Source organism: Pecten maximus, chromosome 15 (genome assembly GCF_902652985.1).
Source record: "Pecten maximus chromosome 15, xPecMax1.1, whole genome shotgun sequence".
NCBI classification, from domain to species: Eukaryota; Metazoa; Mollusca; class Bivalvia; order Pectinida; family Pectinidae; genus Pecten; species Pecten maximus.
The window spans coordinates 743604-760522 of NC_047029.1; the positions used below are offsets into that span (position 1 = coordinate 743604).

General features: G+C 35.3%; 2 protein-coding genes across 2 annotated transcripts in view; one reads left to right on the top strand and one right to left on the bottom strand.

Moving 5' to 3' along the window:
• Positions 1-1981: 1981 nt before the first annotated feature.
• LOC117343488 (ATP-binding cassette sub-family F member 2-like) lies at positions 1982-14941 on the bottom strand. The gene is made up of 14 exons (XM_033905857.1): positions 14835-14941; positions 13485-13642; positions 11996-12208; positions 11675-11863; positions 11103-11370; positions 9860-9962; positions 9136-9231; positions 7665-7784; positions 6925-7014; positions 6514-6624; positions 6154-6216; positions 5470-5598; positions 4568-4771; positions 1982-4257 (listed from the first exon to the last, which is right to left on the bottom strand). Exons 2-14 carry the CDS (start codon positions 13633-13635, stop codon positions 4111-4113), a joined length of 1884 nt encoding a protein of 627 aa, XP_033761748.1. The 5' UTR covers positions 13636-13642; positions 14835-14941; the 3' UTR covers positions 1982-4110.
• Positions 14942-15558: 617 nt separating this feature from the next.
• LOC117343457 (ubiquitin carboxyl-terminal hydrolase 40-like) overlaps positions 15559-16919 on the top strand; it is a 49789-nt gene continuing 48428 nt past the window's right edge. The window contains exon 1 of the mRNA XM_033905813.1: positions 15559-15982. Within this exon, the coding sequence (XP_033761704.1) occupies positions 15787-15982 (196 nt within the window). The 5' untranslated portion in view covers positions 15559-15786. The remainder of the gene's footprint in view (positions 15983-16919) is intronic.

Below are 16919 nucleotides of genomic sequence, written 5' to 3' on the forward strand. Positions count from 1 at the left end.
GAGGATCCACAGAGTGTGGTTTGACACTCCTTACCGGGAGAATCGGGCCAGTCTGCTGTCATAGATGTCAGTTTGGGCAAGACGCTTTACACTTATTGCTCTGGAATGCATGTAACATATCCTGTATGTTGTTCAGTGAGTTGGTCACCAACTACTACAAGGAAACACTGGCTGTTCACGGAGTGATAAACCCAGCAAACCTTGCGATAAGGATCAGCTGAGGATATAGAGATGCTTCAGATCACAGGTAGACCAAATTCCTACAGATGAAGGTTTTTCCCATTTTTTTCCCAAGGGCCTATTTTTACAACATGAACGTGTTTATCTGTTCAAGCCCAGCAATGCTTATACATGTATATGGTTTGGAAGTGGGAATCTCATCGGTTTCAAAAATATAAGAAGCTGCTTTTAATAACAATGTAGCCAAATTGCTCTCCTTTGCCCCGCTCCTCGGGCCGCTAGGAAGTCCGTGCCATCATTTGTATAAATTTGAATCCCAGGCACCTAGTTAAAATCCGATCAGTGGATATGCAGAATAAGTCAATTGTGTTGACAGATGCTGGACTGTCGCCTCAGTATGGCATAAACTCACCTTGGTTCTTCGGACCAGGTGAGCTAATATTATACAAAGGACCATAACTCTAAGTAACTGTCAAATAAATTCCATTTTCAAATCAAAGATTTTGTTAACATATGGCTGCATACAAAGTCCTTTGGACCAGGTGAGCTAAAATATGGTTAGATATGACAATTAACATAAAATGATGACCTTCCATATTTTAAACGATGACCTTGGCTTATGTAAGATTCCTTAAGATGTATTTGTCGGTATATTACTGGTTCTATTAAGCAGACCTTGACCTTAGGCTTATTTCCATGGTGGGGACTAATTAGATGCTGATCTTTGTTTTTTGAACAATATGTTGGATAACAAAATCCCAACTAGAACTGTCGACAGGATGACTGACTAATACCCCCGCAATCTGCACGAGTCAATGGTGAATTGAAACTGTTAATTCGAGGCTAACTAAGATAACCCAGTAATATAGTGACCAGTTGCCATAGCAACCATAATTTTGAGAAAAGAAAGTAGCTTTCACATCTACACATGGTTCTCTATATTTGTGTGAAGTTTCATTGAAATCGGCCCTTCGGTTTAGGAGGAGTTGTCCGGACAAACTTAAGTTATGGTTCTTATCAGAAAACCTGTTTATAGTGACCAGTTGCCATAGCAACCATGATTTTGAGGAAAAGAAAGCGGATGCACATCTACACATGGTCCTCTATATTTGTGTGAAGTTTCATTGAAATTGGCCATTCGGTTTAGGAGGAGTTGTCCAGACAAACGGACAGACGACCTGATTACAGTATACCCCCCAAACATCGTTGCGGGGGTATAAAAAGAATACTACTACTGGACGTGAATGAACGACCATAAAAAGGCCAGGCATTTAAATAGAAAAGCACATGAAGATATTCTCAAAGAAGACTTAAGACACAATTTCCTTTTCTTCTATCAATTTATTTTACAAGATATTTTCATTGCCAACAATAAAACATCAAAAACAGCATTGCTTGTTCCGATAATAAATACAAACATTTTATTACAAATTATTAAATTTCATTTCTGATCATTGATCAGTCTGTTGCGGTCTTCATCAAACTGCCAAGAAAAAGTAGAAATGTAAACCTGACAGATCTTAAAGTAAAAAATTTTCACCACTTTTGGTTGTCGTTGCCTGTATGACTTTAGAACACAATAATTTATAAATAAAACGACTTGGTCTCTTTGTTAATGCAAAGGAATCCCCTCTGACCCAATGATGTACACATTGACTACCGAGAATGTTAAAACTCACCTGTGTAGATAAGTCATGTTTATCCTTATAGAAGCATATCAGATAAATTTTAGCTCAGATGAAGCTCTTGAGCTAGCATGCAGAAATTTTCTGGCAGGAAATAAGTCTGTGGGGGGGTGGGGGGGGGGGGGCATTCTTTCTATAGAGCCATCTGGCATGGGCAGGGCATTTTTCATTTAATACTCCTTCCTATTACACAATCCAAATTAGAATGTAATTAGTATTAAAATAATACTGTAAACTTTCCAAGTTTATGGTGCAGTTCCATTATTCAGACACAATTGACAATTATCCAAGGAGATGTACAACCAGAGTTCAGTGATGAGGGCCTGAAGTATTTCCATGTAAACCTGTCGCCATAGCAATGCTTTATTTACAAAGAGTTCTGCTTTTTATTTCCCTGTTATCTATCACTCAATTGCACTAAAGCTAACATGTGCCCCACAACCGAAAAACATCCAGAATACATTTCTTCACCTCCATTATTATTACTGTATTTATCAACAAATAAGTGAACTTCAATTTTGCAGAATAATGATTTTAAATAGTAAGCTAGAAATGGTTCCAAATAAGTCCTTCCCAATCATGTTCTACAAATCTTTTACACGAGGGGAGGGGGCTTATTTTAGGATAAATATGACAATTTAATGATTCCTTAATGACCTGTGCTGGTATTAGGAAGTGTAATGTTAACTTTGAATTTACCTTTATTATATATTATACAACAAAAAGTATCATGAAGTGTGTTCTCAAAGCCACTGTAAGCCATGTCAAATATACATTTTAACAAGAGATCCCAGAAAGACCTTGGTGCCCACAATCAAATGACATGTATTGGATCTCTGTAAGACGGATATTTTCTTTATTTTTCCTCTTAATCATTTGAAAACAAGAGGAACCTATGTAATGTATCCGAGAAAAGGGAATAACATCCCTCTCTTCATGAGAAATGGCTGTAACAAGTATTGTTAAAGGATGGGTTGGCGACCAGATACTGGACAAAGAGCCATTTGATTAGGTCATCATCTCATGATGGTGGGCTAATAACTTAAAATTCAATGAAACAAAATGTATAACTTCCCATTCCCATGATGCTGTTCATAAATGCACTTGGTTTATGAGTAATAACACAAATGAAACGATGTATTACAAAACCAAATTAAATATTTTTTGTTTCATTTCAAAACTGAGTGTATTTCAGTATATCCTCACACAAACCAAAAATAAAATTTATTCAAAGCATGAAGGACGGACAACTCATCTGTATAGATGTGTAATATACTCATAGAACTGATTTGATTGGTAATGATTATACACCACACTGATTCAGCATTGATTAAGTTTCAGGGATGATCCCATTCAATTTTCAAATGACAAAATATGCTCAAATGTGAATTATCAACAAAAATAAATAAAGACAATAATGATGACTGTGTTAAATTGTACTGTTACATATCGCAGCAAATGTTAATGACTTTGTTCAACAAGGATATTAAATTAATTCCACAGTGCAGAGTTTGATTTATATAAACGAAACAGACAGCAGTCGGAGTGTTATTTTTCTAGATAATTTAAATAAGTTTCGAGTGATTCATGTGATATATGACTGCATGCAAAGACCGACACAAATACTGTACAGTTAAAATAAAACAATGTGTGAAGAGGCGACTTCTATGGCTTTACAATCCATTGGCTTAAACCCGAGGTATATACTTAAATATCACTCCTTCAGAAGTCTTGTTGAGGCTAGTGTCAACTTGAAACTTCAGACTATAGCAGATCTGAATCTAATACAGTAAAACAAGCTTAAAATGAGTTTCAAATGACCAGAGGAAACAATTTGTTACACGCAATATTCGTGATAGGTTTTCAAATTTATGAGGTTAAGTAAAATTCAGATTTTAATATACTTCGTGATGAGAAGAAACTTATCAAGCCTGCTTGTCTTAAGAAAGTTTTCCTGTACAAAGGAGAGACAATTTAAGTTAAAAGTATGTAAGTACCTGGTATGTAAAACCCAACCAGTCCGACAATCAGGGCTTTGTACCAGTATAGATTTCAAATGCCAGGTAAAAATCTGTCATATCAACAACATGGCTATAACAATTGTTCACAGTATTATCACATCAGAGATCTTGTCAAAGTCCTCCAATAATTAAAACACATGGAAACAAAAGTTTCAAACATATTTCTTATGTTTCCATGGAGTAGATACACTTGTGCTAAATTCTGTTCCTAAAAACAGCCGTCATCATTTCAACCTCTGAGCCGGTTGTAATTTTGCAAGCTTTGCATTGTCCTTCTTCACGATTTGGGTCAACTTGGTTTTGTAAGAGAATATATCGCCGTCCCATTTTGTAACCGTCTGTTTCTCGCATATCCATATTTCCTCAACAACCTGAAACCAGAAATAAATTTCCACTAAAATGGATGCAGATTTATACCATATATACTGTATCTACCATCTATATCTAATTAGATGTAGATTCTGTATTTCATTTCTACTAAATTCAACAGGAGTCCAATAGATGACTTAGCGAGGTATTTGGCTTTTATCAGGCAAATGAAATACAACACATTTCACCAAGTCTAGTGGTAATTTCAACCGGTGGATTTAATATGACATTTCATGCTAATTAATTGAAATCAGCTGTCATTTTTTTTCAATCACCTGTACCACAATGCTTTGTGACAATCACATTTCTTACCTGTGATATCAGCCGGAAGTCGTGGCTAACTAACATGAGTCCGCCATCAAAGTCATTGATGGCCTCGGCCAAGGCATCGATGGTCTCGATGTCCAAATGGTTAGTAGGTTCGTCCAACATCAACAGATGAGGATTCTGCCAGGCAAGCCACGCGAATATCACGCGACATCTCTGTCCATCAGACAGGTTTCTGATGGGGCATACCTAAAATAATAAATAATTTACATTTAATTTAAATATTTACGTTTAATTTTGTTAAGGTCCTATCAACTGCTATGGTCATTGAAGGGCGGCTTCCACAATGTATGCTAAGTGAGTTAGTGTATGTGTTAAATGGAGGTGTTTTTGGGAGGCAATGAGAGTATTATGCCAGGTTTGGCATCACACGCGAGTTAGGTAGCACCATAAAGCCAGCATTAGTTCCTATCACAAGGAGATTCTCGTGTAATGATAGAATCAGATCAAGAGGAGACTCCCAAAAAATGAAAGAGTCAGGTCAAAAATCATAAGTTGGAAGGTAATATCATTTTCCCTTTGAACCTCTCTAACAGAAATGCATTGCAATCTCTAATTTCACCATTATCAAATTCTGGTACTAGCACTTTACTGAACTGGTAACAATGAAGGCCATGGAGCAGTAACAGTGCTTGAGGGTTATTCCAGTAAAATATCTACCCCACCAGAGGACTACTGACAAAATCGTATGCATGGTAGGTGCTTATCATATGGCACTGTTTCAATTACTTTGACAATCCTGGCATGTTCCTGTTGTAAAGAAACTTTACTGGAATAGCCCTGGCCTTACCACAATAAATATTTTACTATAATCGCCCTGGCCTTGTCACAATCAAAATCTTACTGGAATATATTTCAATAATACAATCATCACAATATGAACATACTTGTTGCATCCCTGATAGACCATAACGACCGATAATTTTTCTCATTTCCTCACGCTCCTTGATATCAGGGTAGCATTTCAACATCCAGTCCAGGGCAGACATGTCCAAGTCTAGCTGTTCTTGCAAGTGCTGAAAAACAGAAATCAAGAGATCTTTGTCTGATTTTACCGGTGATGATTACAAAGGATTTATAACACTTGATTTGATATTATGAAAGTACGAAACAGAGAAAATCTGGGTAGCATCATCATCATCCAGTCTATAGCAGAAAAGTCTAGACTCAATAGTTCTTATAAGTGTAAATGTAAAACTGTTAACATAATCTGATATTTCAACAAGGCACTACAGATAATACTAGTCAAGTTAGGTCCTAAATATACATATAGTTACTTAATATTCAAATAGCAAACCACCAGAGCAAGGACGTTGACAATTCTATTGACAGAAACAGTGATCAATAGAAGGCAGTGTCCAAAATCTTATAATAAAGCACATCTGACCAAAGATGTGACCACTTAACAATCCAGCTTTTTACACTCGGTGATGGATACCCAACTGCTACATATTTAAACACCCACTAAAGAAGGTTCAATGTAGCTTTAGATAAATTACAAGTTAACATTTTAACATTACATACCTTGATATATTTTTTATACATAATTGATGATGGAGGCATAATCTTACCTGATGATAGCGTCCTATCTTCAAATGTGAGTGTCGTCGAATGAGCCCGTCTGTTGGTATTAACTGTGAAAGACCCATCATAGAAATGAGCATGGAGCACATAAAAAACATGTTAGGAATTTAAACGAAACTTTTTGACAAAAAGGATGGAGATTGAAGTAGAAGAATAAAGAGAATCATATTGATTTATCATAGCTGCATACCGTCTGAACAGTATATATATATGTTATTTTATGCTTGTGTGATAAAAAACATGACTTCCACTTAAATTATAATCACAAGTCTTACTGTACATTTATATGGACAGTAATCATATAAACTTCAAGCTTAAATACTTCAAAGCAATAAGCATTGGCTTACTTCGCCAGCGATCAACTTGAGGAGTGTAGATTTTCCTGCTCCATTCGGTCCGACCAAAGCTACCCGTGTATCCAGATCAATCCCAAAGTCGAGGTTTTTGTAGATTTCCGGCTGAAAATTTAACATTTTCTTGGTAATATCTAATGCTCTCATTAAAATCGGTAAACCTGCATTAATGACAAACTACATATACTAGAGAGAAATCAGTTTTAGTGTATCAAACTTGATTTAACAGTATTACCCTCCCTAACTCCCCCCAAACTACTGTATATTAGAGAGAAATCAATTTTAATGTATTAAACTTGAGATAACAGTATTACCCTCCCTAACCCCCCCCCCCCCCCCCCCATTTTACGACTTTTTAGAAATGTTCCCCTGCTCTAAGTGATCAGGATTTTGCTGCAAACTCACCTTGTCATCTGCGTATTTGAAGCTGACATGTTGTACCATAATGATTGGTGGCGGAATCTTACCACAGCTTGGGAAGTAGAATGCCATTGTCTGTAAAATAAAACCATACAATGTTTTATCTTCCAAGTCCAGTGTCTGCCTTCTTTAGTTTCAGCTCATTGTTTTTTTTTTTTCTATTTCAGTATACTTGGAGTCCCCAGTCCTTGTGAAACCTGCCTGACAGGCACGCAGCACAGAATTATTTAACTGTCTGATCTGATTCTGTCTGGCTGGGTTTTCTAAAAGTGATATTTGGTTCTAAATGACATAATGTCAATTTTCTTTCAGACATATGACCTACCAGGGTTGTCATTAATTTAATTTGCAACTAAGAATTTTGAAAATATAAAATAGCTCATATGATAAGTTAATAGAATTTTGACAAATATGTAGACAAATCTATTACAAGTATGTGTAATGTATGATTGATCCCACAGATAACAGATTATATTTGTCCAACAAATCTCATATGATTAAAAAATCTTACTCGTATGCTTCTGCGTGTCAATTTGCTCAGACAATTTGACAAGTCTACATCTCACATATGAATAACTTTGGGCCAGGCTTTTAAATCAAACAAAATATTTCATATATATATAACTTATTTTCATCAGCTTGATTAATATCACACAATTACATTAATTGTTAATTAAACAATATAAAATTTCAAAGACCATACATCTATTGTTTGTTTTACTTACCTTGTCTGCACCAACTCTCTCTGTTAGACCACCATCCACCATTTTCTTCAATGTCTTCTCCTTACTTTGGGCCTGCCTGGCCAGTTTTGCACTACCATGTCCAAACCTTGCAATGTAATTCTGTCAACAATGCAAAACAAAGTTTTATACACACAGAACATACAATAGTCTTATCTATATCTGGTCTATATCTTACAATTAATAATTTCTTATCATTTTCACACAGATTATTCCGCTAAAGAGTGATCCCACTAATTGTCGATTCTGTACATTGATTTCTATGGTTAATACTTTGGTAGCACCTGTCCCTCATGGCTAAATCAGTTAACGTTCCATGTGCTGAAATTTGAGTGAGCTAAAGTTCAGAATTAGGTATAAAGCAACCTTGTTCCAATTTGGAAAATAACTTTTCTCTTTAAATCAGATCAGAAAAACATTGGTTTATTTCATTAGGACTCAAATCGCTTCTTCTATCGAGCATGATGCCAGAGTTTCAAACATCAGCGTTTTACCGCGAGTTAACACTCAGCCTCGAAAACGTAGTAAATCCAAGCAGGTTTCATCATAGTCCTTTTGAAAATTCATGATTTACTCCAAGGAAACATGAAATTCTTTCAGATAAACTAGCTGCCGGAGCTGGTAATTATCATACAGACTTTTTCTCTTATTCCAGAATATTAATTATACATCAGTAGACACGAAGTTTTCCATCATTTACCCTGATCTATGATGACAAGAGAATGTTTTTACTAGGAATACTGAAATAATCCTGCATCCCAGCTTACAGAAAGTTCATGCCATATCCTATTTACTCTACCACAAAATGCCAAAATGTAAGCCTCTTAGCATCACAATTAAACTTTTTATTCACAACAAGAACTCAGAGAATACATTTTAATCGCTTCCGAGTTTCGAGCACCGTGTCAGTGCTACAACCTGACAAAGCCAGGGAGCGAGACACTCTACCTCGGCCTTTTATGTCATCATAGTTCCTGTTTAGATTTCAGGGCTATTCCATATAAAAGATACATCTATGTATAGAATCACAATTACACTGGATTTCATTGAAATTGTATACAAAAGAACCATATTCTGTTTAAAAAAAAACATTCCAGGAACTCAGAGAATACATTTTAATCGCTTCCGAGTTTCGAGCACCGTGTCTGTGCTACAACCTGACAGAGCCAGGGAGCGAGACACTCTACCTCGGCCTTTTATGTCATCATTGTTCCTGGTGTCTATTTTTTAATTTTTTCATTATTAATTATTTTTTGACGATCCATGGACAATTAGAGAATAAAATGGTCTAAAAAAAAAATCCATTACACGCAACAATTTGTCTTTATCTGTATCATACTTTTTCACTTCAAAGACAAGAATTCTTTGAAGTTAAATAAATTCTTTACAACTATGTCTAAATACTGTAAAAATGAAATATTCTATGGCTGATTCACTGCACCCAAAGACTGACCTTCATATGAGATATCTGATCCTGTTCCCATTTATATCGTTTCTGTTGATTTTCCTCCAACTCAAACCTTGTCTGGACGTAGGTGTCGTAGTTACCCTATTAAAAACATAATCAGAACATTAGAAATGAAACAGAAAATTAACAAAACTCTACCTCAACATCAAATTATATTTAACATGCTTCTTTCTTTCAATCAGTTCATAGATAAATGACTTTTTTTTTTTTTAAACTTTTCGCCTCTGAGGGATGATATAGAGCCCCAGGCAGGTTTGATATCATTTATAAACACAATAAGGTCATTAAAGGTGAGTTAATGACATCACAATATGTATAGAAAACAATAAAATTACATTAAGAAACTAGAAAACAACCATCATTTGACTGGAGAGAATATGCAAATTGGTAAAGGTCATAAGTTTCCTGTTGAACTTTTTTCAGAGGTCATCCAAATCACAAAGGGTTGACAGGATCGAATGACAATTCAGAAAATGTCAAAAGGAGAGAATAGCCAAAACAGAGAAGGAAACAACTGAAATGCTAACAGCCATTATTTACAACATGTATTATTATTGATTGACTGAGTGGAAAAAAATTCATGCTCTGAGGGTAAACTATATCAGAGAAATTTGAACCCTTGTGTTGAGATTTTTGAAAGTCTTAAAGCAAGTTTCAGGTGAGAAAAACATGGAATACCTGAGATTTGTATCACTGTATCAATACTTACTCCATAGTACTTGAGTTTCTGTTGGTGGAAGTGTATGATGTTGTTACAAACACCGTTCATGAAATCCTGAGAGTGGGATATCACCATTAAAATTCTTTTGTATCTGAAAACAAAAGGTTGTTAATCTATGATCAATCATTTACGAGGGGAACATCTACTAGAAAAGTGGATGTTTATTTATAATCAGTCATTTATGGAAGGGGAACATCTACTAGAAAAGTGGATGTTTATTTATAATCAGTCATTTATGGAAGGGGAACATCTACTAGAAAAGTGGTTGTTTATTTATAATCAGTCATTTACGGAAGGGGAACATCTACTAGAAAAGTGGTTATTAATTTATGATCAATCATTAATGGAAGGGGAACATCTACTAGAAAAGTGGTTGTTAATTTATGATCAATCATTTACGGAGGGGGAACATCTACTAGAAAAGTGGTTGTTAATTTATAATCATTGTTAATTTATAATCAATCATTTACGGAAGGGGTACATCTACTAGAAAAGTGGTTGTTAATTTATAATCATTGTTAATTTATAATCAATCATTTACGGAGGGGAACATCTACTAGAAAAGTGGTTGTTAATTTATAATCAGTCATTTATGGAAGGGGAACATCTACTAGAAAAGTGGTTGTTAATTTATAATCATTGTTAATTTATAATCAATCATTTACGGAAGGGGTACATCTACTAGAAAAGTGGTTGTTAATTTATAATCAATCATTAATGGAAGTAGAACATCTACTTAAGCATTAACTAAAATGGACAACATATGGTGGATATTTGTTAAGATAACTAGGTATCTTCAGAAATTTTCTAATGCAGTTTATTTTGAAAGTTATTAATAAAATTGCTCTGATAATTCTATCACCTTTCATGTCTGCAGTTAATAATTTTGATTTTTTAAAATTAATAATCAGTCGGTGATTGATCAAACAAAATCATAATCAATTTATCAGAACGAGAGATAGAATCATCAATCAGAACATTAACTTATAGCGTATATTACTAATCAATGTTATTGTTTGGACATGTTTTAACACTACAGAACTATTCCTGTAAAACATCAATCCTACACCTGGATTCTAGGGTTCGTTTAGGGAACATTTATTAAAATTTTGAAAATTGGACTGACATGAAATTTTTCACTAAAAGTGATTTATTAAGTCTTTGTGTCTTTTAAAATTTTTGCAGAAACAGTAGTTTTCTATGATACTGATCGGATAACTATGAAACTCACTGTTGAAGTTCTTCTTCTAGCCAGACACAGGCCTGGAGATCGAGATGATTTGTTGGTTCGTCGAGTAGGAGCAGAGAGGGTTTAATATATAGAGCCCTGGCCAGAGCTATCCTCATCCGCCATCCTCCCGAGAAATTCTTCACTTTAGTATATTGCATCTCTTTTGTAAATCCAAGACCATGGAGCAGATAACCAGCGCGAGTCTCAGCTTTGTCAGCATCCATTTCCTCCAAACGGTCGTACACATCCATCAACCGTTCGTGGGCCTCTAAAGATATAAAATTATGATATATAAAGATTATGGGATGGTATGTTATTACGAGCCAGGAGCTGATGGATTCAGTGATGCACCATTGGTTGTACACCTCCTCAAGAGACCATCTCGGACACTACATAACACAGTGCTAGTATGCTTCACATTGGTCATTAGTCTTTAATAAATATCATATTGGCTGTGTCATATAACTTCTGTGCCTAAATTTTGTCTCAAATGTATAGACAGGAAAAGCACTGATGCATGACCCAGAACTACCCCCCCCCCCCCCCCCCCCAACAGGGCTGTTATAATATACCTTCTGTGTCTACACTGGCTAGGGTCTCTGCCTCATGTTCCAGAGCCAAACGTTCTTTGTCTACCTCAATCACACACTGAAGGGCTGTCTTTTCACTGGGCGGCATCTCACGACTCAGATGGAAAATGTCCACATGATCAGGTACGGGTACTTCTCGACACTCCAGTGCAAACAACAAGGAAGATTTTCCTGTATAAAATGGCATCATAAGTTATAAACAGTTTAACCTCTATATCACTCAGTATAATATATCATTCGATAGTCTCAGGATATAATTAACACGTTCATAGGAATTATTATGGAAATCTTTAAATAACTTACCACATCCATTTAGGCCAATCAATCCATATCGCCGTCCAACGTTAAGTTCTAAGCGTGTGTCAACAATAAGTTCGGCTCCATGGAAGGTGAGGGATAAGTTGTGTATATGGACATCACGACTGTCAGGGTGAGAAGCTAACACTCCCGTCACGGATCTGTGTTTGGCTTTTAAATCCATATCCATCATCTCTTTTGTTACCTCATGAACACCATCTTAAAAGTAGGACACTCATTGTTATTGTAATTAATAAAGTGTCAACCGGAATAAGGATTTAAACTTTGAGATGTATATAAGCATGAAAATACGTTACTAATGTCAGCTATTACTGTGCTGCTACGACGTAAGAGGCTACTAGTCAGCCATTTATTCATCTGACATTGCTGACCTGACTGGATTCTCTTATGTCCCAAACACTATTTCTTTGATGCTCTGTTTCCGCCCAAAATCTGGGTGAAAGGATAGATTTGATAATATCCCCGTTCAATTGTTTTGACGACAGCCATGTGTATACATCCTATTTAGAAGCTTCACTTATTAATTCACACACACACCAAATTAATAATTATTTGTGACAAAACACTCTCCCGCCTCAATCATATTCCATCCCCTCAGAAATGATATCTTAGAAAAATGAAGAAAGTATTTATCAAGGGAACAAAACTATGATACAAGGAAAACAGCATTCTGACTGTATTCAATTTTTGCATTTACCGAGCAATCACGTTCAGTCTGATGTTTTACTCCATTTATGTCTGAAGATATTAAATCATTTTGTCTTGGACACTCACAGTACTTTTTGATTATTGATTTATGAAAAGGTGGCATTAACCTGGCACTGTTGAACATATAAATTGAATTATTTAATATCATCAAAATCCAAATTATGAAAATTTGAGTAAACATCCACTTATTAAATTATTTACTTTAATCATACTTTAAAAGTTTAGAACCAATGTCTGATGATCTGGACACTAAACAGACTTTTATCAGTACATAGTTAATACCCTTGTTGGCATTAAATGAAAAATTATCAAAAATTAACAAAAGTTAAAAGTTTGCTGAAATACTTTCACTGAACCTGGGTTGAAATTAAGAAAGTTACATTTTACTACCAGGATTTTTCTGAGGGCCATTAAGGGGGCCACATTCCCAATTGAAATTATTTCATCTTTTAGCTAAATTCTCATAAATTCAGTTTATTCCTGAACAAATATTTCCTGGTTTTCTTACAAAATAAGACAAAAAGGCCACATCCCCAACCAGTAGGGAAAAGCCCCGTAATAGAATCCACTTATGACTTTTGACGACAGCCATGTGTATACATCCTATTTAGAAGCTTCACTTATTAATTCACACACACACCAAATTAATAATTGTGTGCAAGTGTGCATGCATTATCAGTTATTCATGAAAAGAATATGTAAACCCTGTTTGAGAACATTATAAAATATAACTGTCATAATGTATGTTTTTAATAAAGTCCCCTACTTGTTGCACCATTTGTCTGGACTCCGTTTGTTTGTGGTTCGTTTTCTCCATCTTCTCCATTTTCAACCCCATTTTCTGTTGGCTTCTTCTTTCCTCGTTTTGCAGCCTCTTTCTTCTTTTGATCTCTCTTCTTTTTGGCGTCTGAAGGCATGTTTATTCTGTAAAACAAAATACTTTGCGATATTTGTTGAGGGGAAGACTTTTCTGTCTAATTTTTCTAAGAAAGGTGTTAAGCTTTTAGGTTTGGTTTTATTTGTTTAACGTCCTATCAACAGCTAAGGTCATTTAAGGATGGCCTCCCGTACGTGCCATATGCATGCGTGTGGTAAGTGTGTATGTCTGTTGTGGGAGGCTGCGGTATGTTTGTGTTATGACTCCTTGTGATAGGGTGACACTTTTGCCTATTTATAGTGCTACCTCACTGAAGCATACTGCTGAAGACACCCAACAGGACACCCCACCCAGTCACATTATACTGACAACGGGCGAACCAGTCGTCCCACTCCTAATATGGTGAGCGCTAAGCAGGAGCAGCAACTACCATTTTTAAAGACTCTGGTATGTCTCGGCCAGGGGACAGAACCGAAAGCCTTCCTCACAGCGGTGAACGCTCAACTAAAGGCCAAAAGTGAGACATTCTCAAGGGAGACATTAGGAAGAAGAAAGTTGTTAAGAAAGAAGAGAAAAGATCCCAAATTTAGACAAAATTCTATCGAAACATAGAATGAATAATAATAAATAAAAGAGGTAGTTTAAAGCTTTCATTAAAATATGATCAAATGTTTTATAATTGGATTTTAAAAATGTTATTTTCATGTTACCGAATAGAATTTTTACTTAAAATGTTAACAATTTTTTTTATCAATTTTTATAAAAAGACTTATTAAAAGAAAAGTTTGTTCCCCCGTAACAACACTGTACGTTAGCCATGAATAAATAACAATTTTTAAACTACACCTATCCATTGTATAGCCTGCCCTACTTTAGGCCCGATGACAAAATAAAATGGCGATCGCGATTTGCGTGATGATGTCAGAATCTTTTTTTCACCGGATACAACTGAATATGGAAAAACAATGATAACATGATCAATTAAAAACTTATAATCATGAAGACTTTTGACCTTATTTAGAGTTAATTCAGTCCGATCACATCCAGATAGACTTTATGAGGTTCTCGAAATAGCACAGCTGCCGGCGAAAACACGCAAAAGGAAGATGTCTGTGCATGGCGACACACGTGAACAAAACGATATCACAAATTTAGCCACATGTCGAACAATCAAGAGATAAAATTGGTTTGATTACGTTCAAAAATACTTGTATTATAAAATCATCTATTTATACTAACCTTGTGTAGTCAAATCTAAGTCAATATTCAACAGAATTTCTCAATGGATGACGGTAGCGCCAAAACACATGCCTTCTTTCCCTGTCAAGACCGTTTCCGGTGCGAGTGACCGATGACAAATATACATTGTGAAATTCATTTTATCTTAAAATTATAGCAGAATTATATGATGAAAATCAACTTTATATTTAAAAAAAAGTATACATATATTGTTGAGTTATAAAAATGAAATACTATTATTTTAAGGAATAAAATCATAATACACAAAGCATATATCGGAGACGGATGTTTGCGGAAATGAAAATTATTTTTATTTCGTAATACATGGTGTGATTAACGATAGACCACGTACCGGAGCGAGATAACTACTCATAATCTCCCTCATTTAACACAGCAGAAAAAACACGAAGATTAAAGCATCTCACTATACAGGATGAAATAATGAAGATTATTTAAATTATCGTCTTTTCGCCTAGCACATCATTTTGTCACTGCTTATATCTATTACTTTGTCAAGAAATTAACTATCGCCATTCCACAGGTCCAAAGTTTTCAGGCTGAAAATAAGAAAAATTAGGTACTGTAATGTGATTAAAATTCAAGTGTTCATAAATCTACTGTATTTCACTCCACGCGTCCGGATATTTTGAATCTCATCTGAATATCCGATTATTATGTTAGAATATTTACTGCGGGACTTTTGTTATTTATACCGGAAGTTTTGTATTAGTTGTTGGTTAGTTTGTGCAATGCACATGCGAAAGAGTTAGATTTTACTCATTTTGTGTAATTTAACGGGTATTTCATCTTTGTAAACAAATCTTTCTGTGCTAAATTATGATGTCATTTTAGTATCGACAAATGTCATTCCAGCAACGAGAAGTTATTCGCTCTTAAGTTAGTGGCAATTTTGTTATTTTTGAGGTAGGCCTAGTAAGTTATCACATTTAAGATGTTGGCTGGGTTATTTGGAGAAGATGAACACGCTGGTCGTGGATCGGAACCAAAAGAGGTAAACAGTGAATCAACTGTTCCCTGTCCTCCCCGTCCTCGTGTACAGTGCGGACTGGCAGGAATCCGGAATCAAGGAGCTACCTGTTATCTCAACTCTCTCCTACAAACGCTTTTTCTTACACCCGAGTTCAGAGGTAAATCATGTTTTCCTGCAAACTGATAAATAATACCTGAAATCTTTGCAAAATGTCAAAACACCATATTACCTTTATTATGAGTACTAAAATTTAAACAACATTTCCGCAGACATAACAAAAATATACACGTGTATATATAGTCTAGTTACATTTAAACAAGACAAGTTTATTTCTGGTTCTGGTATACATAATGTCATACCAGGCTAAACAAAATACATACTTAGTATTATTATGCAAATTATAAAGATTATGACAATATATGATTGCAGGTCAGTCATTTAATAAAAGTTCTTGTTTTTTCTGGTGTTTGTCTATTCGTTTTTAAATTGGTTAACATTATTTGCTGAAATGTAATTTTGTATGTACTGTCATATAAAATAGCAGACAATAAAAGCACAATTTTGTACTCATTTAAAATTCAAAGTTAATTTTATGACATAAGTCAAAATCAGATGAATATTATCGACAGATACTGAAACAGATAGCCTCACATGTAAGACTGCCAGACTACAGCTGGTGTACAGGTAAAAGAGTTGGGTACATGTGTACAGGTAAAAGATCTGGATACAGGTGTACAGGTAAAAGAGTTGGGTCCAGGTGTACAGATAAAAGAGTTGGTACAGGTGTACAGGTAAAAGAGTGGGGTCCAGGTAAAAGAGTTGGTTACAGGTAAAAGAGTTGGGTACAGGTGTACAGATAAACGAGTTGGGTACATGTGTACAGGTAAAAGAGTTGGGTACATGTGTACAGGTAAAAGAGTTGGGTCCAGGTGTACAGGTAAAAGATCTGGATACAGGTGTACAGGTAAAAGAGTTGGGTACAGGTGTACAGATAAAAGAGTTGGGTACATGTTTACAGGTAAAAGAGTTAGGTACATGTGTATAGGTAAAAGAGTTGGGTACAGGTGTACAGGTAACATTGCCCATTACCTAGA